The 27825-nt window shown below is 37.7% G+C and overlaps 1 protein-coding gene across 1 annotated transcript; it reads left to right on the forward strand.

The window, feature by feature from the left end:
- The first annotated feature begins 1162 nt into the window (after positions 1-1162).
- LOC100891866 lies at positions 1163-27764 on the forward strand. Its single transcript, XM_030977269.1, has 2 exons — positions 1163-2140; positions 26253-27764. The coding sequence occupies exons 1-2, from the start codon at positions 1679-1681 to the stop codon at positions 27594-27596; spliced, it is 1806 nt and encodes a 601-aa protein (XP_030833129.1). The 5' UTR covers positions 1163-1678; the 3' UTR covers positions 27597-27764.
- Positions 27765-27825: the final 61 nt, after the last annotated feature.

The following is a 27825-nucleotide window of genomic DNA, read 5'->3' on the forward strand; positions in this document are numbered from 1 at the left end:
TCTTGGACGCAGGACTTATTTATTCTTACAAGGAGCTTCAGACTAATTACCCAGTAGAAGTAGCTTTCATCAAGTCTCTTTAGTCCTATTCTAATAGGAGCTTGACCACACGTTTAAACTAAATAGAGAGAGAGGAAAAAACGAAAAAAGAACCTCGCCGTAAATGAATTAGGCGCCTTCTCCATTTTTCGTTAGAAGGAAAGAAGTACAACAAGGACAAAATAACCTATTTTTATGCGTGAGGAATTTTATTCATAACTACATCATTTAAGAACTTTCACTTCATGACGTCATACGATGAGTCATGCTGGTAGAGAAGAAGAAGACAATACAGGCAGGTCAAAGGTCGAAACAAACAACTTATCTCTTTTTCCTTTTTCCTCGTTCCGTCTCACTTCATCTCATCGTGGTGTCTCGTCTACCGATGTAGTCTGATAGTGCAGATCGTTTTATATACTTCAGAGTACAACATCATGCAAACTGCCAAGATACGTCTATACTCTATACAGATCAATCCGCATTGGAAATACAAAAAGATCATTCATTTTGAGTCTTTTGTGTGGCAAACCGATTGCGGTCCTGATCATGGCATGCATGTTAACCAGGAAGTAAAAATACACAGTTGTTTAACTTTGCGAGTTGATTTATTTCTGGTGAGAATATATATCTTAATATGTCTGCAAAAAGAAGGTTTTGTCTTCATAACTTGGACTACAGGACATATAAAATGACCCATTTGTTTATGAAGGAGGTATAAAGTTCTCTGCTACTCTTTAATACTACTATACATTACTTCACTTACCTTTGTATAATATGCAATGATTTTTAATTCCTATTTTGAATCTTCTAACTTCTAAATTTATCCTGCCATTCCAAATTTAATTTCCATTCTGCATTCTAATTCAGTATTCTTTAAAGACACTAACGAACCAAAATTTGACTTAATTTGATCCATTAAAAATATGTATCTTGTGCCTCCAACGGAAATTTGTTTGACAGTTCTACAACAACAATAATTCATGACAGATGTGTCACATAAAATGGACCATTAACCACAAAACGTCTGCTGCGACGACTAATAAAGTTTCAGCAGTTACGATCACGTGACGTGACGTCAGCTGCCTGTGGATGGTAGATCGAGCACCCACTGAGCTGAGCGGAGTGAGTGAGAATAACGTTCTATCTCAGTCGACCAGGTACCGGAGCTCCAGCGCTGAGTAATCAAGGGGTAAAGGAGAACGAAGGGGAGGGACCTGACACTTTGGTACTAAGCTGGGATTTACTTTCTGGCTGAGACAGAACAGGAGTAAGTGGTGAATGAACTTACGTCTGAAGATCTTCGGTCAGTACAGTGTCAGAGAGCATGAATCCAGGACTCAGGAGTAGGAGACTTATATGATTGTAGATAAAATTGCAGTATAAGCGTCAGATTCACAGTGAAATCGTTTAACAAAAGTTGACACGGATTGAGTCTGGGAATACACTCATTTTTCGAAAGAGATAATTCCGATTTGTTTGTTTCAAATGCATCGCTTTTGAAGTTTGTGATATTGATCTCTGTGAGATAGTTTCGACGTTATCCCAGCGAAGATATTATTGACTAAAATCGTCGACGTGGATATTTAGAGGGATTTTACTGGGGATTTTACAATCTGCTTATATCACTGACGGGATAAAGATGAAGCTTCACATTGTCGCGTCGTTGTTGGTTTTGATTTCGTTCACGATTTCGAGGACGAATGCCATCAATCTTCGTCAGGGACCTCGAACGGCCCTAGTTCGACCAGGAGCTTCGGTGACACTCGTTTGCGACGTCGACCAGAAGGCCGGGATCACGGTCTACTGGTATCGACCCGAGACCAACGAATACCTGAGCCACGATCGTACGATTTACACCCGGGTCCCGGCCGATCGGCGACGTCGCTACTCCATCACCGGTGATCGTGCGCAGGACGTCTTCACGTTGCAGATATCCAACGTCGTGCTCGCCGACGACGGGACATACCAGTGTGGCTATGCCGACGGCATCGGCAGGTTCAACGTCCTGGCTTCGGCCAGAGTGACTATTCTGATCGCTCCGTCGGAGGACTCGCCGATATGTTACATAACTACCTTGAATGGCGACCCAAAAGTTAGAAGGGTAAGCATACCATTGCTAATGATTAGTGCTGTTATTTGTTTATTTGTCCGTTTGTTTGTCTGTTTTGTTCTATGTCTTTTTTTTTAGGCACTCCTGTCAAGTCGGTACACAGTGAATTCCAAATACATTATTGTTAGACTATGCCTATTTAAAAAAAAAATCACAAGCACCAATTTTTGCTTGCTATTCAAATTCAAGACGGAAAGGGGGCAATAGCGTAGCGTGGCTATCCCATGGGACGGGTGCCCTGGTGTCACGGAGGGGGAGGGGGGGGGGTTCACCGGGAAATCAGGTTGGTGAAAAAAAAGTCATAGTGGGGAGGGGTTGTATCATCTTCTTTTTTTTAATGCGGATTTCTGAGTAAAAATTAATGCTAAAAACGATGCCACCGAATGATTTTTGAAAAACGGTGCCCAATTTTTATGTTATAGGGGCCCACTAGTTTTTTAAATGTATTTCAAAACAAATGTTTGGCTGAAAATGTTCTTTTGGCGTTGTAGACCCACTATGAATAATATAATGAAAAATAGTTTAGGTTAAGGCCAACAGAATACCACATGGGCCCTGAAGTTGCTCCTAAATCGCCCAAAGAATCATTTAAACTAGACAGTCAAGAGGACTGCTTTAAACTATTTTCTTGGGTAGTAGCAGCACACTAAGTTTTTATTTCGGTATAAAAATACAGTGATAGATTATGGGAATGAGGAAATTGTGTCCCAGGTACACAAAGTCTGATTTTAAGGCCCCAAATGTAAGATAAGTGATTCAAGAGCAACAAACTATAGTTAGATGGTATATTTTCTTCCTACATACATTCGTAAGTGTGCTATCCTAAATGTACTTGTTAATTCAAGCAATATTAATAACAGTACTGTGAAATTATCACACGTCGCATACACACCCTCGCATCTATGAAGGCACGCATACTTTGACTCTTAACTCTTTCCATTAACTGATTTTCATCTTTTTCAGTGGTTTAGTAATTCATACACGTATACCTTTATAATTCAATTGGTAGACTAGTCAAAGACAATACTGACTGATGAGTAATAACGGACTATGAGGCCGCACAAGCAATATGCAGACTCATATCTTAATTAACGTAATTAAGAATATAATCTGGCACGTATGATCTGACACCTGTAAGGTGGGATAATCCTACGTGTTTGTCTGTGTATTCATTATTTTGTGCATAATTTCGGTAGCATTAGAACCTCGTGATGGTGCGTATGGAGAAAGTATTACTTTCTTCGTATTTTGCTTTTCTTCTTGAGAAGGATTATGACTATTCATTTTTTGGTCGCAAATGTTTGTCGCATAAAGCCCTTTTGACGATGCGCTAATTCATGAATTGTCTTTAATTGCCATCTCATCTTCCGGCGAAGTATTAATAATAATTTATCGTTTCCCCGTCTGTTGATCGTCTGTTGAATTCATGGGGCCATCGACAGTATCGATTAAAACAGTACAATACATCTTTGGAATATCATAATGATGATAGCAGACATGCGAGTAATTAGATATTCAATTTTCTTTCTGTTGGCTCATGTTGTATGGATAGGTTTATTCATCTTTGCATAATGACACGCCCCCTCCCTCCCCTCCTCTCTCTCTCTCTCTCTCTCTCTCTCTCTGTCTTCTCCTCTTCCCTATCACTTTCGCTATTACCTTCTGTCTATCTCTATCTCTCTCTCTGTTTTTCCTCTTCTCCTTCATGATTTCAAAAGATTACTTTATTTCCTTTTCAGATATTTATATTCACTCTGCCACCACCCCTCTCATCCTCTCTACCAATTTTGATCCATACCGACCCCCCCCCCCCTCTCCTCTCTCTCGCTCTCTCTCTCTCTCTCTCTCTCTGTCCATGATGTATGTCTGTTTTATGTTGTATTGTCTGTCAATTTCAAGGTTTTTTTTGAGTGAGTGATAACTTTATACAATGATACAATAACTTTCAAGGTCATGACGCAAACAAAAAACAGGAGTCTGTTGTTTCATATTCATATCTAAATTCTACTATAATGCTATGAACACCTTGGCACCAATAAAATGTAGTTATTTTTGGCTTTTATATTTATGAAGCATTTGGGGCATCAAGAGTAACATTTATGAGAAGAGGCCTGTAAACTGCTATCCCCATCTGTTTCGATCTAACACATAACTCTATATCAAATAAATAGTAATATCGGTAATTGTACATCTGAATCGTTCAATAACCGAAAGATAGCTTTAATGACGTACTTTTGCTCATTAAGAACAAATTAATAACAAATTTCGGGCATGCCTTAAACACTTTAAAGAGAATACGCCTTTTCCTCATCCGGAATTTCTCTCCAATATTAGTTTCTAGTCTGACAACTCTACTTTAGGCAATATCATGAACTTCGCTTCGCAAAAGAGATTAAAGATAAAGACCAGTTATGGTCATGCGATTGCATTGTGAAAGAAACGTGGAATCGATCAGAAAAGGTTGATCATCTAGCATATAGGTATTGGTGTGTATACTGCAAGGTTCTGGAATCATCAAAATGATGAGAAATTTGGCCCAGTCTTCGTAAAGTTACAAGTACTGTACACAGAAAGATGTATATGGGACTACGCACACGTGCGTTTATCTCTCACACACCAATAGATAAACTAATTTAGCAAATATATCAAATAGTAGGCGGTTTCCCGGCAAAATTTGTATCATCATATTCTTTCACATGATTGGTAATAAGAGCTTCCATTTCATTTTTTGAAATTGGGGCGTTTCCAATACTGGTCTTTACCTTTAAGATTGCAATTTCTTATAATCCATCTCCAGTAATCATTCACTTTTTCAATTAGAGAAGACAAATTTTCTCTAATATTCAATATTAATCCATATATGAAATAACCCATAGTCTTCTGTAGACTGTAATAAATAGAATATCACATTTCTAAAAATTGAAGAATAATTACCTGTTTTGGGACCAATTAAGCAGCTGATGTTGGAAAGTGTATATTTAAAAGTATCTTTGGCACATTCTCTTTTGTAATGATTGCATTCTCCATAATCTTCGAACCTCATATTTGAACATTTGCCAGACACTATAGACGCGAGCTTATCAAAATGTAAAGGGTGTTGTCCGTTTCCTTACGCATATAGCTGTAGTCAAAATATAGCTGTGTACGGACGCTTGACAACCACACATTATTTTGTGTGTAATTAAAACAAAATAGATGGAAGAAAACAATAGATTGGTTAAAGTCAAATTCTATTCTCGAAGCACATCTGTTGTCTAATTCGATTGCAATTTTATATTAATAAATTAAAGTCTGAGTTTGAGTTCATTGATAATGCTAATGCAGATGGGAGATTTAATCGTCTGGGTCGTGATTGGTGCACAAAACTGTGATTTATATAATTATGTTTACACAATTGTCGTGGGATGAACATTTCTTTCCAACTCTTTTCCCATCGTTTGATTTTTGTCTTTTTGGGTGGTCTTTTCTCTCCTTTTCTTTCTTTCTTTCTTTCTGAAATACATCTCTTCTAGTAAGGAACATAATCAATGTTGGTTTAATTAGGCAAGCTGCTTTGAAGGGAACTAACATTATAGCCCCCAGTAATCGGTCGTTTCCTTTTTACATTAAGAACATGAATCTTAGTTATGTCTTTTGAGACGGCTAGGCAGGCCTGTTTCTACTGGAGCTCGTTTATGTACAATGTTGCCCATAGACTTTAAATGATTTCATGAAATGATTGTGACGATATAAATGAATCGTGATGGATACAGTTTATAATTGCCTAATTGCCTTATCATAATCTTTCAGATCAATCTCTATGACTCTTTAGATTGTTAAATCAGGCTCTGGGAAGATATCGACTTTATCTATCAAGAATAAATCGAATTATCACAATTATTTAATGAAAAGAGATTAATTTGTTTCAACTTTATGGTAAGTAGTGTATAATTCAATCTAGAGGTCTGTTCCGCTGCCATGGTTTGTATGCCTTCACTTTGTTTATATGCGTAATACTTTACAATCATAAAAATTATGGAGTATGAGTAAGTGTACATGAAAAAGAGGATTATGAAAACAACTGACATTGTTCTCTCCTTTCAAAATCAGCCATAATTCTAATCATTGTCGACAGACCACGGAAATCTACTTGAGTTACATGTGCCTTTAACAAATTTCGTCTTGCAAATTGCTCTCATCAAATTAAACATTCCCCCCTTTTTTTAAAAACATTAGGCCTATGTTGTTTTTGAAATACGTATTATGTGATGAACTCAATGAATACCATTAACCTGGCTTCAGCCAAACTGTCCTAAGGCACTGAAAGCCGTTCAAGTAGTTTCTTCCTAAGAACTTGGAGCCCATTTTCCACACCTGGGTGGAGAGTGACAATGTAGATTATTGTCTTGCCAAATGACACCATTAGTGTCACGACTGGGATTCGAAACACAAACCATCAAATCCATAGACCGTTGATTTATCCAAAAGACCATGGAACCTCTACTCGCTTTATTCCAGGGAATGATCAAGACATATTTTTAAATGCCATGATGAGATATACCAAAAGAAGACGTGTTTGACTGGACATGGTGCTTATATTGAATTTTGTACCCACCGTGAATAAAAAGAGGCAAGACTTTTCCATCTCCCAGCCAATTTCGTAAACCAAAATGAAGTCAGATTACGTTTTATCTTGTTTCTAAAGCTTTGTATGAAACCTTCAACAGAAGCAGATTTCTCGACATGGTGCTTTCGCTATGATTATGATCGCTTAGCATTTATGCAGATTTAAATCAGAGTTCGAGGGCCTTTCGTGGCTTTGAGTGGATTCCAAACCAGGATATCCAGTCTACTGCCTGAGAAGAACGTGACTCACGGAACATAAATTTCAATAACATGAATCATTGGACTAAACTTTGACGTCGGGCGGTTATGAGCTAAAACGTGCTCTCTGGATATTGACAATGTAAAGCTATGGTGTATGTGAGAGTTTGAAGAGACCACTATCACCACAAATAGATTCATCACTTCCCATTTCACAGCGACAGGAAAGAACAAAAATTATCAAGGGAAATAGCATGCATGAGTTTTATTGAAAATGGTAGTTCGTTTATTACCTTTATATCAGAAGATATATCATGAGAGAGGTAGAGCTGCATTTTAAAGATTTAAATGGGTTACATTAGAGATCATGAACGCGCGTTTTTTTTATTTTATAGAACCTGAATTTCAACGATTTATGAAATTGAATATTTTGAGTTTTGACCCGGATTCATTAAAATACTTGGTATAGACAGTTTGGTTATGTCATTATTATTCAATGTACACCTGTTATTACTCATGCAAAAGATGCCAATTCGTACAGGTGCAATTAATCCCGTCCTTGTTACTTGAAATCGAAATTGGGGATAATAATTTTGTTTTAATGTGCTACTTATTTTTCACATGTTAATTCTGGATAAGTTTTCTCTCTTTTTTTTGTCATCGATAATTGTTTTTTATTGAAAGTTCCTTCGTTTCTTAAGGTGGAATGATTTTGTGCGAGTAATTATGCTCTTGATGCATTTATGTATCCAATTTCATATAGAGTGATGGTACGAGAATAGATACAGACATAGCATGAAGTTAATAATGTTTTCATGTATACATACGCGAGCAAAATACAGTTCACCGTTATATCTGGTGTGAGAAACTAATTAGTGACAGCGTGTCATCAATTTTGAGTAATTTATTAGATACTGTCTGCACTAGCAATAAAAAGTGTGTCACATAACTTTCTTTGAGGCAGCACACCAATGTCTTTGTGTAGACATGATAGATTTGATTATTCACGGGGCGGGGGGGGGGGTTCGTAACTGAATTAACTAAAACTTGAACTCTCGATGCATGTTGGCCAAGTTCGAGCAAGAATAACTCGGAAGTGAAATGCCCATTATGGCATCACAAGAGTCCTGAACATTAACAAAATAATACGATTACTTTAGATCCACAAAAAAAAATCGATTCATGCAGTACCTTACAAAAATAAATCCATGATTTTCTGAAAGCTGGGGGCGGATAATTTTTTAAATCGTGAATGTTTACCTGATTCTGGGTTGAAAAAGTCAAAGCGTATATTTAGATGCTTGTTCCAATAATTGGTTGGGGGGGGGGGGTCAATAGATGGGTCTATGCCCTAACATCACTGCACATCACAGACAATATTCGAAAAAGAGAACATTGACAAAAGCGGAATACATACGTCACATTTAATTTTCGTACATGCACGACGATGAATGCGAACTGAACGCATTCGATAATTAAGATTTCCTAGCCTGTGGTTTTCACATGATTTCAGCACGAATATCCCTTCATTGTCATGAATGTCGCACGCCCAAAGCGGTTTTACTCGAAATACAAATACCTTATTAGATTAGGGTCGAGATCCTACAAAGTCCAATATGAAAGTGTCACAACGTACTGTAATTGATATTAAACGGTAATTATTGAAAATTAATGATCTAAAAATAACTGACGTTTTCATTGTGGGGAGGATAAAGCGATTTGACAGTATTTTTTTTTCTTTTTTGTTAGTGTTAACATCTTTCTTTAATATCTGCAAGCATTGTGGTTACAAAATACATTACGTACATTAGAGAGCATGTGAGAACACACTACCCTGTGTATGTTTTGAAGATGTAATTGATTAAGGTAACCGTCATTTCTAAATTTACGTTCCAAACTTGGCACACCAATTATGACCCTGTGGTTTTTCATCCGACTTCATTAATTTGACATTGCGGTTACTAATACACTCATCGAGTGTTTACATTTTGTTCGATGGTTATTCAAATCTTGGAGATGCTATATCCAACAACAGAGATATTATTAAAGGAACTCATATGAGAACTATATTTATCATATCACTAACGTATATCACTGGAATTCACGTACATCGTATATATAGATACCACATGATGATAATATTTATATCAAGGTTCTGTTGATTAATTTTAAGGGTTTGTTTTCCAAATGAAGATTGAATTTCGAAAATCGTGGAGACCACGATTTAAACTACCGTATTGTATGTTCATAATTATTAAATGGGATCAGTATGATCCATCATAATCAGCTTTAGTTTCCTACTTACTAGTAAATCTGTACACTCTGTATATATTTTGCGAAGCGTGAGTTAATTATTGATTGAGGGGCACAGGTATGATGGAGTGAGTGGGGGCACATGTTTGACCAGGTGAATGAGATGCGATACGACAAGGCTACTTTGACTTTCTTTGCAGGCTCCCTATAGCTCCCTACCCCCCCCCCCCCCCACTTTGTCCCCCTTCTTCCCCGTTCTCCCCTTCTCTCTCCCTCTTTTTCCTTCTCCCATCTCACTTGTTGTTCTTTTGTACCCCCCCCCCCCCACTTATTCGACTGTGGCCCTTGCATCTATCATTATATAAAGTTATGAAATCAAAACGTGCATATATTCCAGGTGATAAATCATTCTTTTTGTCGATTCCCATGATTTATTTACAGTACTTGAGGGAAATATTCGTCTTTCTCGACCTAAAAGTAATCCTCTTTTTCTGGAGCCTCTGGATATCTAGAGCATGTACTATCAGCAGGACTACAGAACCCCTCTTTCCGTGCTATCTCCTGTAGCGTTTGAAATGAATATCGTTACGGTCTTCATGGGTTGCTCTTGATAACGACTGGAGGGGTTCGGGCCTCGGGAAGATGAGAAACTAGGTGGGAAAGATCACCTGTCAGAAATCGAGAAAAAAATATGTAGTCTAGATGGCTTTTATAATCAGGAAGCCCCTGGTTCCAAACCAAGTCAATGCGTGCATGTCATTTGGTATTTGCTAAAGGCAATGTGAACCTCATTTATAGAGTACCTCTAAGACGACCTAAAGCCCTCGATCCCCTGGTTTCATACTAACAAGCATACACAAGCTTTCTTAGCATTAGCAGTCAGGTACAAACGAACCATCAAACCATGTTCGTTCCTAAAATTGGCCAAATGACCACAAATTACATGTATGTACCACTAACTGCATTTCGCACGAGAAAAAAAGATCTTGAGTTGGATAACGAGTCACTAATCCCGCCATTAATGTCATTATGAGGAAACTAGTTTCTTAAGCAATGTTGTCATTGCTTTCGCCTTGGCTAACACATGTATGCTCTATTATGTTATTGATGTTCTGGAGTCGATGACAGCTATCATGTCGAGAATTCGTGACTTAAACTGTAATCTAGCTGAAGTGGGTGTGGTGGCTATTTATCGTTAATCAGTATAATTAGCAAAACTATCAGGGCACTGCCTGTCTGCCTCTAACGCGCTCTCTCTCTCTCTCTCTCTCTCTGTCTCTGTATGCCTCTCTCTGTCTCTCTCTCTGTCTCTCTCCTTCTCTGTCTCTGTCTCTCTTTCTCTCCCCTCTCTCTCTCTCTCTCTCTCTTTCTCTCCCTCTCTCTCTTTCTCTCTCTCTCTCTCTCTATTTCTCCCCCTTTCTCTCTCTCTCTCTCTCTCTCTCTCTCTCTTATCAAGCATTGCCGACAAGCATGGCGATTCTTATCATTGTATACCATGACCGACACGTACTGTACTTCATTTAGCGACAAATGCTACGAAAGAAATGAAAAGTTTGAGGAGGGGGATACCCCCACGCTCCTTGACCTTACACGTGACTGTCCCGTTCTGTTCTCATGGATCACTCTCATCATCACTTTGACCTTGACGTCCTTTATGATGTCATCCCACTCTCCCCTGAATGAATGAAGAAGCTGTTCTAATGCACCAATATGAAGAATTTCAGATGTAATGTGACATGCGTACTTTGTGTATAGACTATACACTAAAGCCTAATTCACACTACAGAGATATGACCGGTTACCGACACCCGACAACCACTGATCGGGAGATAGTTGTTATACGTCGCAGAGAGATCTTTGCCAGTGGTCTTTGGAGCACTTCGGTCGGCTGGAGGTTTAGCTTGCTGCATCAAAGACATTTTGCCGTCCAAAGTGGTCGTGGTCGGAAAGGTAACAGTTCTCAGACTCATTGCCATTTTGTGCCGAGTATTGCCAGTCGATATTTGGTTTGGAAATGGTCGGCAGTTTATCTACAAGATGATGTACGATCAGTTACCGATTAAACCCCAAACGTTTGCCGAACATCAAAAGCCAGAAAGGAAATCAATTTTAAGTTTGAAAATACGATTGTTGCTTATGCTGCTGGTTCACAAATTTAGTTTGTTTGTAATGTTTCCATTGAAAGAAAAGATAGGGACAAAAAAGAAGTAAGGAAACTCAGTTGCTAATAATGAAGCAAAAGTGCATTCATTTAAGTTTACACTGTTGGTCTATACCTCATAGTACATTGTTATACTTGTGCTCTCAGACAGTTGTAGCAATGCTGCAATAGTCTAAAAAATCTGACTATTTATCTCAAACTTACTTTTATTTATAGACTTGACCTCCTCGTCTTTATTGACACTCTATTTGCTTTTACCAATCTGGTTTGAATTTAAACTGGCCATATTAAGACTTGACAGCTTTTTAAGGTAACAACTGATCACGGGTTTGTTTCTAGAAATACCGCTTTGTATACAATTTCGTTTAAAGTATAATCGCTACATATCACAGGACCAGGACCCTGTTCCATAAAACTTTTTGTCATTAACAATTATCGTAACTTGTTATAAGCTACCGAAATCCTTGCATTTGATTGGGTGTGAGCAGATTTGCCATAGATCTGTAGCGCATGTTATTGATGAAAGGTTTTATGAAACAGGGTCCTGATCATCTAATTTTATACATTTGACGTTTATTAGTTGTCCTCCCGTTCACCCGTGTTGTATACAGTGCAAATGGACTAGATCAGAAACATACGTGAAAATACATCTTTTCCCAATGTGCTTGAAATTAATGATTTAATCCTAACAGCACTGATCGCCTGTTCATGAATTTCACTAAATGATGCATTGATAATTATATTGTTTCGTAATCAGGGGACATGTTGGGGGGAAATGCGAGATTAATATTTGATCGTAATGAATTGATACCAGTTGTCCAAAGCTTAACGCTTTAGTGTCATTGTAGATGCGTCATGATGCTCAATTAAGAGCACATATATTTCTACCCAATAGGTGTATGAATTTACCAATATTTTCACTTGAAAATACACACGATAATTGAAATATAGAGGTATATGCTGACAGCGATTGTGGTCAGGTATACTAAAAATATATATATGCCCTTTGTTAAGGCATTAATCCTCATTACCAGGTCCCTCGGAGAGGACCTAAATTTGTCGGCAGTCTGGTTGCTTACTTATAATTATACAAGCATTTATGCGTTCTTAGCAGTCAGGTAAAATTACATACCAGCACCATTAGTTTGCGGTTATTAAGTAGTGACGTTGGCATAGGTGTGTGGTAGTGATAATTTGGTATTTCTACCTTTTCGCTTATGAAGTCATGAATGCGAAGAGGATATTCTGTATATGGTGCAATATTCTTGTAATGTTTTATTTTTATGGCGATCGTGATGGGGCAAGGCAGTTGCCTTTGGTAATGGTAATGATGATGACTTTAAAGATGATCTTCGCCCTTGTAACTATGATGAAGTCAATGACGAGGATTCTATTGATACGATGGTATAATAATAATGATAACGATGATGATATTGATTAATTTGATAAATATGATAATACTGATAAAAATAAGAATGGTGAATGAGAATGGTGTTGATGAGGAGAATGTGGTGTATGATGACGACAACGATTCTGCTGCTGATAATGATGAATACGATGATGATAGGTTATGATGATTAGTTGATTCCAGAAAATGTAAAACATTTAACTCATAAACTTTCTGTTAAAAAAAAAACTAATATAAGGAAGGTATGACCTTTATTCATGTTAAGAAGTGCAATCGGTATGTTCCTTTGCGATGAGATAGTATTTTGTATTTTCCTGGACGGAGTTCAAGTCTGGTCCAGATTCTGTCCATTTTTACGAAGGCCTATTTGGTTTTCTTCTATCATAATTTTCCACTCCCTATACATCTCACACGATGCGCGAAGTCCCTCTTATCGCACGCCAGTCGATTGTAAGAATAGGGACTTTTAGATTTGCGTGGACTGATACGTGTGACGTCCATTCAAGGCAGTGCATTAAAAGGACGTCGATCGTAGCAATCCACGTTGTCGTTGTGCAAATCTAAAAGTCCCTATTGGAAGGACTGTTTATACATTTAACAAAGAAAAAACAAAGAATGAAAAAGGACTGCTTTTGTTTTAGCGTTGAGGGTGTGTTATTTTGAGTGAGCGCGACACGGAAACAGTCCAGGCAGTGGAGTATAGGGATGACTCTCATCACATTTTGTTTCGATTTATCTTAGCAGCTGGCGGTCTGCTGGTTAGTTGCCAGTGGAGGTAGGTTCAAGCTGTGAGCTCGGATATTTCGGTCAACAACTAAATTTGAAATATTTCATATAATTTGCAATCTCGTCTTTTTGTGAGATAACTCTATTTGTAGCAGCGACGACTTTGAAAGGAGGAAATTCACTTAAAGATTCGTACAAATGTTCATATTTTTAAGGACTATGAATAGGTCTCGTATGCTTGGCCCCGATCTGCAATCAAATACTACATATGTTATATTATGAATCGGAGTTTAAGAGAGGATAAAAGAGATATAATAATACATTGATGTTGATTTTGTTGATGAAATAAAACTAAAAAGAAACTATTGAAACACACGGAGGAATATTAAAATTGTCAAAGTTATATATATTTTTTTTTAATTAAACCAAAAAGTACTCCACGGGAAGTATAGGCCAAGCATACCTCATGTACATCTTTCATCTTTTGAAAAAAATTGTTATTAAGACAGACCCTATCAGAATATAATTCGTTACTATTTCAAAGTTCAAAATTGATTGCTTTTATTTAATAGAAGATTGATTATATGCGACGAATTCAAAATATCTGAATATTGTGTAGTAATGTATACTATGTTTATTTTCTTAGAATAAGGACGCTATTGGGTAGACAAGCATTATCATCATCTAGAAATAGAAATAGTGATATCAATACTACCACCTGCTAATTCGGTTCTATTTTGAGAAGCAAGTTTTCATTCTCAAGTAAACTCATATACCTGTCCTTCATCTTACCCGTACCGTAACCTAGATATCCATGTGAATGTAATAGAGAGGGACAAGTCTTATCCTATATTTACCTTTTCAATCATATTTATTCCCGCCTTAATTAGAAGTATGAGTTAACACCCTTCTGGCTCCAAACAAACGGGGGTTTTCAGGTGAAGCTGAGCGCGCGAAATTGAGATCTTCGGTCGTGTCGGTGAAGTCTGTCCGTCACCGATGATACCTTTTATAAGTTTGTTTAAAGAGTTTTATCATATTCATGCTTCGTCAATCGAGGGAGTTACGTCATGTCATCGTCATCATCATGATATCTATAAATAAATTCGGGTGAATCCAGGGTCTAAAAACAGGGGGGTGGTTAAAAAGGAACACAATTAGGGGGCAAATGTTTGTCACCCCTTCCCCTTCCTAAACTTTCTACTGAGCTTCAAACAACAAATACATGTACATGTTCATATCTATGTTTTATATCATCCCTTTCAATTAGTTCATTCGGTGGAAATAGCATTTGTGTTCAAGTAACCATATTTTCCTATATATTCCTACCTGAAAAGATTTGATTTCTCTAAAAAAAAAAAATTGTCTGGATTTATTTTTGTTTCCGATCTAACTAGAGTAATATGTAAATTTCGCATCTCTTGTTATATTTATACAAATCCGTAACATAAATATTAAACATAATGACATTACATTATCATGTATTTTTTTCGAAACTGACTTCAAGAAGAAAAAAAACAATTATTATATTTTATCTCTATGTAACAGAAGCCGCAGACGTTCGAAACTTACATTCGAAGTTAGGAAAGTATGACATCAATAGCCGCCAGATGCGACTGGTTTGGTTGATACAATGTTATCAGAAGTAAAACCAGAAGGGCACAAGCGAAAAACAGATAAATATGATAGGGGTAAAGAGGCGGGAAAACAAAAAGTTCCTCTAGAGAAAAATGTTTCCGACGATGACACACGTTTGCTTTCTAACTTTTTCCTTCTTCTTTTCTTTATTTTCAACGACGATAAAAAAAAAATGGGCCCGTTGCACTTTCGGGGTCATAAGTTCATAGACGTTGGATGGATTCCAGTCAAGTCTGACGAGACCCGAATTCTTTTTCTCTCAATATCTTCGTACTTTCAATGAAAAGGATATTTAGAAAGCTGTAATTTGTCGTTACTGTAATACCCGAAACTAAATCAGAGAATTACCGTATGGTGCAAAAGGCGACTCATTTTTGGATTATTTTCAAAATAACAGGAGCAAATTTCATTGAGCGACTTCCGCGGTGAAATTGATATCAGTGTTCTATCTCTCTCTCTCCCCCTCTCTTTCCTGTTTTTTTTCTCTCTCTCTTTCTCCCCCCCACCCCTCCTCTCTCTCTCTCTCTCTCTCTCTCTCTCTCTCTCTCACACACACACACACACACACACACGTTCTCCTTTTGTTCGACCTGTATCTTGTTTTCTAAGTACATGTATACATGTATAATATACCTATACATCCCCTCTCCACATTCCTATGAATGCCTAGAAACAATGCGATGAGATTTACCAATATCCGGACGACTGTCTGCTATTCTTGCTCTCTGGTAATTCCCAAGGGTTTAGTTTTGACAAGTCTGCTTCGGATGATGAAATTTCCTTCCTTGGTAGATAGGTGATGATTTACAGGCTTTGTACTCTAAACTGTTTCATTCTATACATTTCTTCATCTATCGGAAGATCGAAAATGTAATCATCCAATCTCCAGAAACTAAATATAGTAAAGAGGATCAATCTGTCATTTCTCCAATGCAGGCGTTATTCAGTTGGTACACAAATATTTGTACCAACTTCTATATTTAAATGAATGGTACAGACATATAATTTGTTAAAAGGTCATATTGAAATGTCATAATGATAATTGATACCATTCAAAGTCCAGGACGGAATCATTTAGCAGCCTTCGCACTAAGCCCAGGGTTCTACAATACTGTTCCGCTTTCTAAAACGACCATTATGATACTGTATACATTATTGTTCTGGGACCCGTTTCACAAAGCCTTTTTTCAATGACAAATGTCAGAAATCAGTGACGAATCTGCTGATAACCAATCAGAAGCAAGGATTTTTACTAGCTTATAACAAAAAATGTCATTGTCACCTATGACAAGTTTTGTGAAATGGGGCCCTGGATTGATATTTTATAATTGTATAACTCACACATTATCATATACCTGCTGGTTGATGCAGTTTACTCTTTAATAAATTAGTATTAGGTCAATATAGGATACAGAGGGGAGGAGAACCTCAACCAAAATAAAATAAAACGCGATTACAACAAAGCTCCTTTAAATGAAATAAATTTCACGTGTACATGAAAATAAAATAATCAAGGAAATTTGAAGAGATTTGAAAATTGAAATAAAAATGATAATTCATCTAGCAAAGTTTATCTTATCATCATAGCTATCATGATGTCATCTTAATTTCCTAGTATATGGGTAATAAAGAACATTCGTGTAATCCATAATCAATTGTTGCAGGGGTTCCATCTTAGATCAATCAATTATTTTCTTTTTGTTTACATAATCTTGTTGTAATTGATTGATTAGATATTGATATTTCATATGGTTTTTGATGGATTGAAGATCTAAAGAATTTAAATAATATTGTTCAATAGACTCAATTAGTAGACGCCAAATCAATTTTGTTATTTTCCCACCTCTTTACCCTTATCATTTTGATCTGTTTTCGCTTGTGCCATCCTTGTTGTACTTCTGATAAACCCAGTCGCATCTGGCGGAGGAACAGAAGAGATATCTCTTCCAGTCGAGTATATGAATTCATTGTCAGGAGCAGCGGTCAATGTGCTAGACGTTCTGCTCTACCAAGAGGCCACTTACAGGGAAAATAATTCATAAATAGATTACGAAGTTAATCAATTATACTGACTAAGCATAATTTATATCAGGTTTCCAGCCACCCATGTGATCCCCGTACACCTTTCTCAGATTACAATCTATCGATTTCCTTTTTTATTTTTAAGATACCTCGTAAGTATAGAAGGTAAATTATCCTAATCTCTTTGGTAGCCGATGGTATCCGAGTTGGATTAAAAGGGTGCTTGGAGGGGGAGGAAGAGGGCTATGTAGGAAGCTAGTCTCGGGTCAGTGATAGGGGAAAGTTTTTGCTATTAAGCTCGCGGGTCTACAAAGGGTCCATGCTAAGCCTGCCAGTAATTATTTTTATTTTGGAGTGAAGACGTGAGGTTTTTATACCTAGATGATTATCGTTATGTCTCAAGTTCATTATATTTGTAATGCTGTTTTTCTTCTCATTCTACAACTTTTGTACTCATGTTACACAAATATAAATCATGTTTATTGAAATTAATTCTATATCGAAATCCTCTAGATATATTATTCTGAATATTCCAGACATATCAAAAGTAGTATACTTGATTATTTTGAACCATGGACGAACTAAGCTTCCCTCCTATACATCAAAACGGATTTTTGTTATTATGACATCATTCAAGAAAGACGACATGTGATTGCTAAAATAAATATAAACTCTCAACGCCCCCCCCCCCCTCCCCTCCTTTATTAATGTTTCTGTTCAGTGTTTGACGTAAAACACTGACATCTGTGCAGTAATTATTCTTTCTTCGAGATACCCATATTTCCATCAGATTTGTTAAAAGTCAAACGAAAGTCTCGGTCTATAAATAAACAAGCCATAAATATAGTACATGTCCGGTATCTCTCCTCCCGCCACTTTAGTTTTAAAAGTTTCCAAAAGTTTTCAAAATTGTTCACCCTACCCCGATTTCTCAACAAACAACCAGTCAACATAATAATATTTGGTTTCTACCTTCCATCCGCTTCCGTTTTTATAGCTTTTGAAAGGCTCTCAGGAAATGTGAAGGTCTACATTATTAATGTCCCTTGTGTTAAAATGGAGGGGGTATAATTAAAATCCATCCACACTCTTTGTCTGTTTTATTTAGATGCGAGATTCAACATGAACTTGGGGGTTTCTTTTTCGATTCGTTGGAACTTTGTCCAAAAATCGGTAACTAAGTCTCGACGGTGTTTTAGTGAAATTTTATTAAATATTTAAAATTTATTAAAGTAGTTGTCTTGTGATATTCCACGAATTATATGTAGAACAGTGTGCACTTATACCTGGTAGTACTGAAATCAATAAACCATTTTCGTAATGCAATCAAATTTAATGCATAAATCTTTGTTACGTGCCATGTTACAAATTAGTTCATTCATCTGTTACAAATAACTTTATTTCAATAGTCAGATGGTGAATTGCATATACATGTTCATTATTGTTGCTAGGCAGCACAAACATTATGGCTTGTCCTACCTTACAACACGGAATGTATGCGATTCCCATTCTAGCTATACTGAAATACAATTATTTGTAACAGGTGAATGAACTAATTTGTAACATAGCACTTAACAACGATGTATGCATTAAATTTGATTACGTTACGACAATGGTGTATATTAAAACAGAAATCCAAGTAAAGGCATCCATGTAGACCAAAGGCAACGAGACCGATAAAATGACAAGACCGGTCTCGTGAGCAGTCGGTCTTGTGAACCATCAGAACATGCAGAAGGCCTGCGAGACCGACATTGTCGAAATTATGAGGGTTGTCGGGGTGACCCAAATTTTCAAAATATTACTTAATACAAATATTAGTGTGGCAGGAGAGAATATGTATTAAGTATCCACATCCGGAATATATTACAAATCCATTTTATGTCTTTCCAAATTATGATATTATATTATTTCTTTAAACGGGGTATAGTGTTTATTGGCCGCAAAAAGGAGAGACCATATATATTTGCAAATGACCAATGGTCATCCATAGTGGTCATCAACAATTAATGTGGCCACAGGGGAAACTGGACTTCCTAATTGGTAGGTAATTGGTCATCTTAGAAGTGTGTCCAGGGGGCGACTATTATCTGCTCGACGATGTCCAGAACAAAATTTAAAATGATCGATTGGATGTTAAATGGCCTGAATTGGATTTCAGAATCCTGAAGCGGTGTTAATTACAGGTTAGACAAGTTAGTATTGACATGATTGAGGTATTGACATGGTGCAGAATATAGTGTGGTGATATTAGAGAAAGAGAGAGAGAGAGACAGACAGACAGACAGATAGATGGAGAGATGGACAGCCAGAAAGTCAGACGGAATGACAGAGAGAGAGAGAGAGAGAAAGAGAGAGAAAGAGAGAGAGAGAGAGAAAGAGAGACAGAGAGAGAGAGAGAGAGAGGGAGAAAGAGAGAGAGAAAGAGAACAAAACAAAAACGAAGCATACCGATCAAGTATATTACAGTAAAATGTGGAAAATTAGACGGTGCAAAGATATTTCATAATAGGAAAGAAAGATTATGCACCTATACCTCTCTTGCTTTATCCCTTCCTCCTCCCATTCTCTCTCTCTCTCTCTCTCTCTCTCTCTCTCTCTCTCTCTCTCTCTCTCTCTTTCTCTTCTTTTCTCCTCTTTCTCCTCTTTTCTTCTCTTCTCTAATCCCCACTCCGCTTCTCCTTTCCCTGTGTCTATTTTCGTCCTCCACGTTTTGATTGAGCCTCTTTCTTCCTCACGTTTTCCTCCATGTTTTTTCCTAAAATTCGCAATTTCCAACATTATCTGATTTTGAATGTTAAAGATAAAGGATACGTTTTTTCTTTAATAGATGATTGCCATTTTTTAGTTCATGTTTTCGGATGATCATGTTATTTAAACAAAAAATGTTTTTCTCGATCTAATTTGTGGTTCTTATTAGTTGAGCTCTTTTAATCGATTCTGACTGGGCTCACGTCGTGTAATTAATTAACCCTTAACAACCATATTTCCTTCCATATCAAAACTCTTCCTGTTCTAAATCTCCTCTGGGACGTGAATTGATTAAAGAGAATGAGAAGCAAGGAGTGTCTGCTGTTTTTCTTTGTCATTCATTTATGAACAAAAAACTACTTTTTCACTGTCCATATCCCCCTTTATCTCTCTCTCTCTCTCTCTCTCTCTTTCTTTTCATTTCTCATTAGATTTGACACTCTCTGTCTTATCCTGCCTGTTTCTACTGTTCTATACTGAGTTTACAAGTATTCAAATCTCCTCCCATGACAGTTTGTTCTTAATTAGATTAATTATCGTTATCTGTAAGAAAAGGATGGAAAAGAGTGTCTAATGATTCACCTGAAGCACATTGTTTGCACACTTATAGAGGAGACATGCCATATATATACTGCCTCTTATTAACTCAATAATATTGGTAATTAGTCTTCATTATCATCTCTGATACTTAGTTATGTATTTCCCCTCGCTCTTCTCCAAAATCTCTCGCTATTTTGCATTATGTTATTAACTTTGAAATCAAATCCTTCTATATTCTAATTTAGTGTAATTTATCTTTGTAAACTCTTGTTTACCCCCCCCCCCTGTATCTAATTTATAATCATGTTAATTATCTGGAAAACGAGGACGTCATTTATTAATGATTGCCTGAAGCACATTGTTTCAGACGTATGGAGACATGGATCTATGACCTCTCATTAGCTCAATCGTTTATCAACATTCACTACCTTTATACTGATAATTAGTTGAACGAGTAATTCAATATGGATAATTAGTTCTATATTTCCACTCGCTCATCTCCAATCTCTCTCCCTGATTTGCATATTTTATTAACTTTGTATCCAATCCTGTTGCATTCTAATTTAAGAAGATAACTCCTTTTTCACCCCACGGTAATTATCGTTGTTCGTAAGAAAGTATGCATGAAGTGTCATTATTTGATGAGTAGCCTGGAGCACAATGTTCCCGGACTTTAAGAGACAAAGATATCTATAGCCTCTGATTAACTCAAGCGGTAATTATCCAGATCTTGAAATGTCGTGTCTCATCTATTTCTCCCTTCTACACCGTCGGAACTTCTACTATTATCTAATCTTTATGTCTCTCCTATCTTTCCGGATTGCCTCCATTATCTTTCAAATGCATAATTTTCTTTAAATGTAGAGGATTCAACTGCAACTGAAGAAGGTATACTGAAGTTATTCAATCTCCCTGTTCTTTTTCTCAGAAGACCATTGCTTAAATATTGTACACATGCCACTAGCTCTACAATTGATTGAGTGTTTTCGAAAATGTTTACATTCAATCTTGGCCTCCTCAAAAAAAAACTCTCCAAATTTTTTTTTTACAAAGTACCCTGCATGTAAAAATTCAGTACCAAGTCATGATTCATGAAAAAGAATCAGTTGCAGAATATTATGAAATATTTTGTATGGGGAATACAGAGAAAAAATTTATTCCATGTGAATTACTAGGGGAAAATCGTTTGGATATTTCCGAACGAGGTAAAACACGAGACTATTCATTTTAATAAGTCAGTGCTCTAACAAAATTGGCATAATATCTAACACATTTCTGTCACCCTACTACCCTATAGTGATCGGAGCTGTTGTAGGTATGAGGATCATTCTATTCTTGTTAGGAGACTTGGTGGTATATTTCACTAGTAAATTTGCTCATAAACTTAACAATTACGTGTAGCTGTTATATTAATGACGTAATCTTCAGAAGTTTGTACACTCTTTCAATCAGTCTGTGGTTATTGATGTTCATTATTCGTCATTTTATTTAGACGATGCAATATGGAAAGCTCACATGGGATTTGTTGTGTTGTAATTAATTACGAAAGTGTCTGGCCATGGGCAATCTATGCCCGGTGATTCCGGAAATCATTCATACTAATTGATGTCATGATTATTACATCATCACGCTTATTCATATCCTCAAGGCTGTCTATATGTGATACCTTGTTCGGACTACCTGCGTGCTCACTATGGATTTATGTTGTGCTACCGACTATGCATGTTCGAAGTTCAAAGAGAAGGTCAACAGCCTTGTACACCATTCGTTACAAGGGTCTGAAAATCAGATTATTTACTAAAAAGGTTTGCATTCCCTTAAGTCAATTCGCCAACTAAGTGTCGAAATTTTCCCACAAAAAAAAAACATTTTCAAGCCCTTTCGTTTTGAGAGAAGTTCTAAATTAGTATTATCTTTCAAATGCCGGTGGAAGTTAACCTTTTCATTTGTTGGCCTTCAAATGGGACATAGTACCTTTAATATACCAATATTTTAGGAATGAGATGAATGTCAAATTCCTACCGATGACCAGTTGCCCACCTGAGTATCTACTGAGTTGTGATGCTGCTATGAATCATCTAGAAGTGCGTGGGTGGGGTACATACAAACTTGTGTCTCATATGGGATTTCGTTGAGCCGATTGGGCATGGAGAATGCTAATTTACAGCTTCCTAATTTTATCAAGACTTGCTGAAAGATCGGGCGTACCTAGTCTTCCAGACTTGAACCTGACTTGGTCTTTTCCGTCGGAAAATTGAGATTAGCGAGTTTTCGGTCAGCGACGGACAGACCTTCTACGACGCAGAGCCCGTATATTTGGCCAAAACCCGTTCTGGATTTCAGTACCTCAGCGGTCACCCCGCTGTTACTATAGTAGCTTCTCGATTTTGCACACGAACCGCAGAATCTCCGTCCGTAATTTTCGCAAACTCCCTACTATAACCGAGGACCACATACATGTAACCAACAATGTAGGCCTACCTATACATACCTCATAGTGCAGTATGACAGTAACAAAAAAAGCTTTATAACAGTTGACTAAGTATGTATTTCGTAAAGAGGTATGTAATTTTGTGGCGTTTATGCAAGGTGACATTAGAAACTATCAAGTATTTTAATTCATGTTTCCAGGATTTTAAAATACCAGTGTACAAATAAATTTGTTATGTCGTCATCAACATCGGCGTCAACATAACACACATTTTTATTCATTTTAGACTAAGCGACGGAACCAATCTGCTGACAGTTTGCAGATCGAATTTGAGTCTGGTTAAGAAGACAATAAAGTCATTCCGTTCGACTAGTTATACTAGTTACGTCCACACACAACATATTCCGTGATTTGGCGTGATTAGGCATGATTCTTTATACGACGTATCGTTAGTATAAAGCGTCCACACACACAATTTCATCGTATAACTATCCCGAAACGGTATAACTAATCACGCCTAATCACGGAAAATGTATGATTCTTTCTTTGATTACGATCTATTATCATCCCTTAATCCACCACGGAAGATGCTCATGTGATTCAGCTAGTGCTTCCATGTTCATCTCCCATACATGCTTCTTCTATGGTTATACTAAAAATATACCTGACATATCTAAATAGATTCATGCAGAGGCCAAGGAAATTATTGAAACGCTGAGAAAACTTAATTTAATTCTAGAAGCATATTCGAGGATCCTATTTAAACAGGGCCCCGCCACACAACGGTTTGTAATCAGTTGCAAATTGGAGATAACTATTCTGATTAGCGATTGATCAGCCTTATGTGCATGCAACGACGTTCTCGATTTGACATTAGGGACTTTTAGATTCGCACGAAGACAATGGGGATCGCCACGATCGACGTCCTTTTAATGCACTGCCTTGAATGGACGTCACACGTATCAGTCCACGCAAATCTAAAAGTCCCTATTGCCATTTTGTGATTGATTGCAACTTGTGTGTTACGGGGCCCTGGGGCGTTGGTCCGTGGGACATTTGAGCCAGTAGCCCCTCCCCCATATTTACGATGTTATGAACATGGTATGCAATGTACATCTCAAATCAACGTATTTACAACCACCCCTCTCCCTTCCCGCCCCCTAAGAATGGCGGAGGGGCGGAATATCAAGTAGGCCTACGATGCTGTTCTGCATGTCAAACGAAGATTATGGAAAACATCATTATTACCACTTCGTTCGTGTCATCGTGTGATATGAAAAACTGGATGAAATTTCATGAAATAGATATTATCTTTTTTCCTATGCTTTATTTCAAACTAGGAATGCAAATCAATGAACTATAGGCCTCTATGTATTATGTGATTGGATAGATAAAATGGTGTATTGTCACTTTATTGTTTATTTTCCATCAAAATGAGCTTTTTAATATGACACATTTATAACCATTATCTGGAAACTGTGGATTATTAAAATGCGGCTGTGTCATTTTGTTTTCTTCACTTTTGAAACAATGGTTCGAAAAGTTTATAAGTGTACAAGAGTTTTTTTTTTAATGAATAAAATCAAAATGCAGTGAATGGGGTAGACCTGTTTTTACAGTCATACATCCCTAGTTATATCCGTCGATCTATTTGCGATTCTAATCAACTACATGTATATTCCATGTGGGGAGGACGTTGCCCTTTTAGCTTAGATCAACAGGGAAATTGGAACGATAATTCGTTCAAGGTACCAGTCTGTAATTATATTTTCACTCCAAAAAATACAAGACGATTCTTCACGTGAGCTTTCACTGCCAATTAACAGCTCTACTGCCAGATTGCTAAAGTTACTGTTTTTCTTTCGGTTTTTTAACTTATGTTGGAAAAGATATTTTTAAACAAAAAAATCGGAATGGTGCAGGTCACAATTCTTATTGAGGTGACACGGGTGGTTGGTGATGATGGGGGTGGGGGAGGGGGAGGGGTATTTACTAGCCCAGTTAATGCCCCCCCCCCCCCCCCACCTCACTCGCTCAAGTCGTATAAATAATAGCCTATGAAGTGGTGTTTGGGTCTCTTCCATCATCTGTCTATTTTTTTCAAAGGAAACTGAATTACAGGCGACTGTTTTTGCAACCCTCACTAAAACAGTTGTTTTGTATAACTTAAGGATGATAAATCAACTCAAAGAGTCTGTTATGATATTCTGAAACTAATCTATAATGAAAATTTAAGAAGAAAAACAGGAAAACATATGCGGATGAAAAGAAGAAATAACCTCGGTCCCATTATTTTTCACGCTATTGTGTACTAATTCCATCATGTTACGGAAGAAAGAAAATCACAAAATACGATTTTTAAAAAGAAAGAATTTTTTATGAGTCAGACATTTAAAGGCGATGATAGCTAACATTATAAGCCGCAGTATGTCTAGACAACTACATTATGTAGAGATCAACATTTTAATCTTCACATTTTTATCCATCCATCTAATAGTCAATTTCCTCCGCCGTTTCTGGAAGGAAAAAAAATGAAATACTTCTCTCCTCTTATACTGACAATCGGTCAAAGTAGAAGTCCGCTCACGACGGAGAGAAGTTGACTTTCAGGATTGTCATAGCCGTTTCCGCGAGATTAAAGTTGTTTTGCAGTGTGGTACTGAGTATCCAATTTCATGGATAGCTGTTCCGCAGTCTAGATGCAAGACTAGCTCACGATTATAGACAGTCAGTACATTCTTTTGCATAAAATAAGAAGGAAATTAGTGTAAAATTTAGTATCTTTGCTTCGTGAAGTGTAATAACAAAAATAAGTCTCATTGAGGTGTGCATAACCGTACATGTGCCAATCACTTTCTTCCCTGACCGTGGCTTCTAAACGTTCCCATTTCCAAAACGTGTGATGCACCTAACTTATACACAGACCTGCCTATCCGATGGAAAAGAGAGTTAAATTTTCATTGAATCTTTCTCTGTGAATTTGATTACAATAATCGGTGGAACCACTAACTTTATGCATATGCCTATTCTCTGGAACTGAGACGATTTAATTACCATTTGGTATCATAGTAATCATACTTTAATGTGTCAACTTGTTATAACCGATTTCAATGCAGTATAACATATCAAATGATGCTGTACGAATCATCAAATTCTGTATAACAATTAACACAAATGTTTAAGATTAAGTTTAACGTTGTTTTTGATAATTGTTATTATATTGCATATTAACTTTAGATTTCAGAATTTTGATTGTTTTTTATATCTTTTTTTAGAGATGGTTATTGTGATATCATGTTTGTGGATTCTGCATCGGTTGAACTCTCGCCTAATTTTTGTTTTTATTTCTTTTTTTCTTGTTGACATCTAGGTTGGCGACACGGTTGACATGGTGTGCACGTCAGAGGGCGGTAATCCTATTCCTGACCTGACCTGGTTTCGAGGCGAGGAGGAGCTGGAGGAGAACGAGGGTCTCCGATACGCAGTCCACCGCCAGATCCTACGACCACAAGACACCAACATCCAGTATACGTGCTTGATGCGAGGTCCTATGACCACCACGAGAAAGACCTGTTCCATTCGACCGATGGATGTACCCCCTGAAGTCCAGATAGAGCCAGCGGTCAACTCTGTCAAGGTCGGAGCAAAGGCCACATTCACCTGTGCTCTGATGAGTACGAACAATATAGGTGTGAGGGGTTACTCCTGGAACGTGGAACCATCGGTAACGGACATGCACCAAAGCTCTCCTGGCAGGATGCAGCTGATGCATAGTGACAGGGTTCTGGAGATACAGGACATTCGCGAGGAGGATGCAAACACCTTGGTGACTTGCCAGGCGCAGACCACCAATGGAGAGTTGCTGACGGGTACAGCCACATTGGTCATTCTGGTTGAGCCGACGGGGATGACCACCGATAGTCCAGACATGACGACGGTTGAGTCTCACGGCGGTGATGCAATGGGCACGGATGAGACCGACTGGCAGAGGGCAATGAGGCCGACACAAGAAGGCACAGAGTTTCCAAACATTGATGGCTACAACGCTAACGACGCTGGCGTCACTGTTGGTATGAAACCCAAATTCCCAGCATTCCTTACCGGAAGGACATTCATCATGACTTCCGCTGCAGCAGGAGCATTCATCCTCATCCTCATCATCGTCATCATCGTCATCGTCAAAGTTGTGCGACGACGGAACGGCAAAAGAATCCCGATCACGACGCCCATCACGGTGATGGAGCATGGAGGCAGTGATGCCTATGCGACCATCCTTGAGATGAAACGCAAGACGGGGAGCACCTACAAAGGATCATCCACACTGCCAATCCTCAAGTCCGAACGCAAGATCGGTCTTCCAGACATGATGCGAGGCGGCAGTAGCCTCTCCCTGGCAGCACGCAGCGCAACAGCAAGGGGGCAGACCACCGAACGCTCACCACTCTATGCCAAACCTGAGAAAATCCGAAGCAGCAAACATGGACTCTTTGGGGATTCGAAGAAAAATAGTCTGGTAGAATCGGCGGAGGAACCAGGTGTCACGGAATCCTTCAAAGATGGTGATCAGGAGAAGAAGGCAAAGGAGACTTCGAATCTTAATGCTGAGGGCCTAATCTATGCCGATCTTGTTCTAGAGGATAAAGAGAAATCAAAAAGAATTTCGACGAAAAAGGGAACACAGTATGCCAGCATTGTACCGTCGGGGAAACCGTGAGATAGGAGTTACATCTTTAGATTTAATCCCGGATTATCGTTTGATGTACTGGTTGATTTTATTTTAAAAGCTTATGATGTCAGCTTTGAACTTTAATTTCGACATCATGAGCCTTGTTATATTGGTCGGTAAATTTTATAAAAGGACTTTCTTTTCAGATTCCAATATGCGCAACTGAAAACTTTCATAATCCACATAAAGATGATTCCATGTTCATGACTATTCATCT

This window comes from Strongylocentrotus purpuratus, unplaced genomic scaffold, assembly GCF_000002235.5.
Source record: "Strongylocentrotus purpuratus isolate Spur 01 unplaced genomic scaffold, Spur_5.0 spur5_scaffold_9, whole genome shotgun sequence".
NCBI classification, from domain to species: domain Eukaryota; kingdom Metazoa; phylum Echinodermata; class Echinoidea; order Camarodonta; family Strongylocentrotidae; genus Strongylocentrotus; species Strongylocentrotus purpuratus.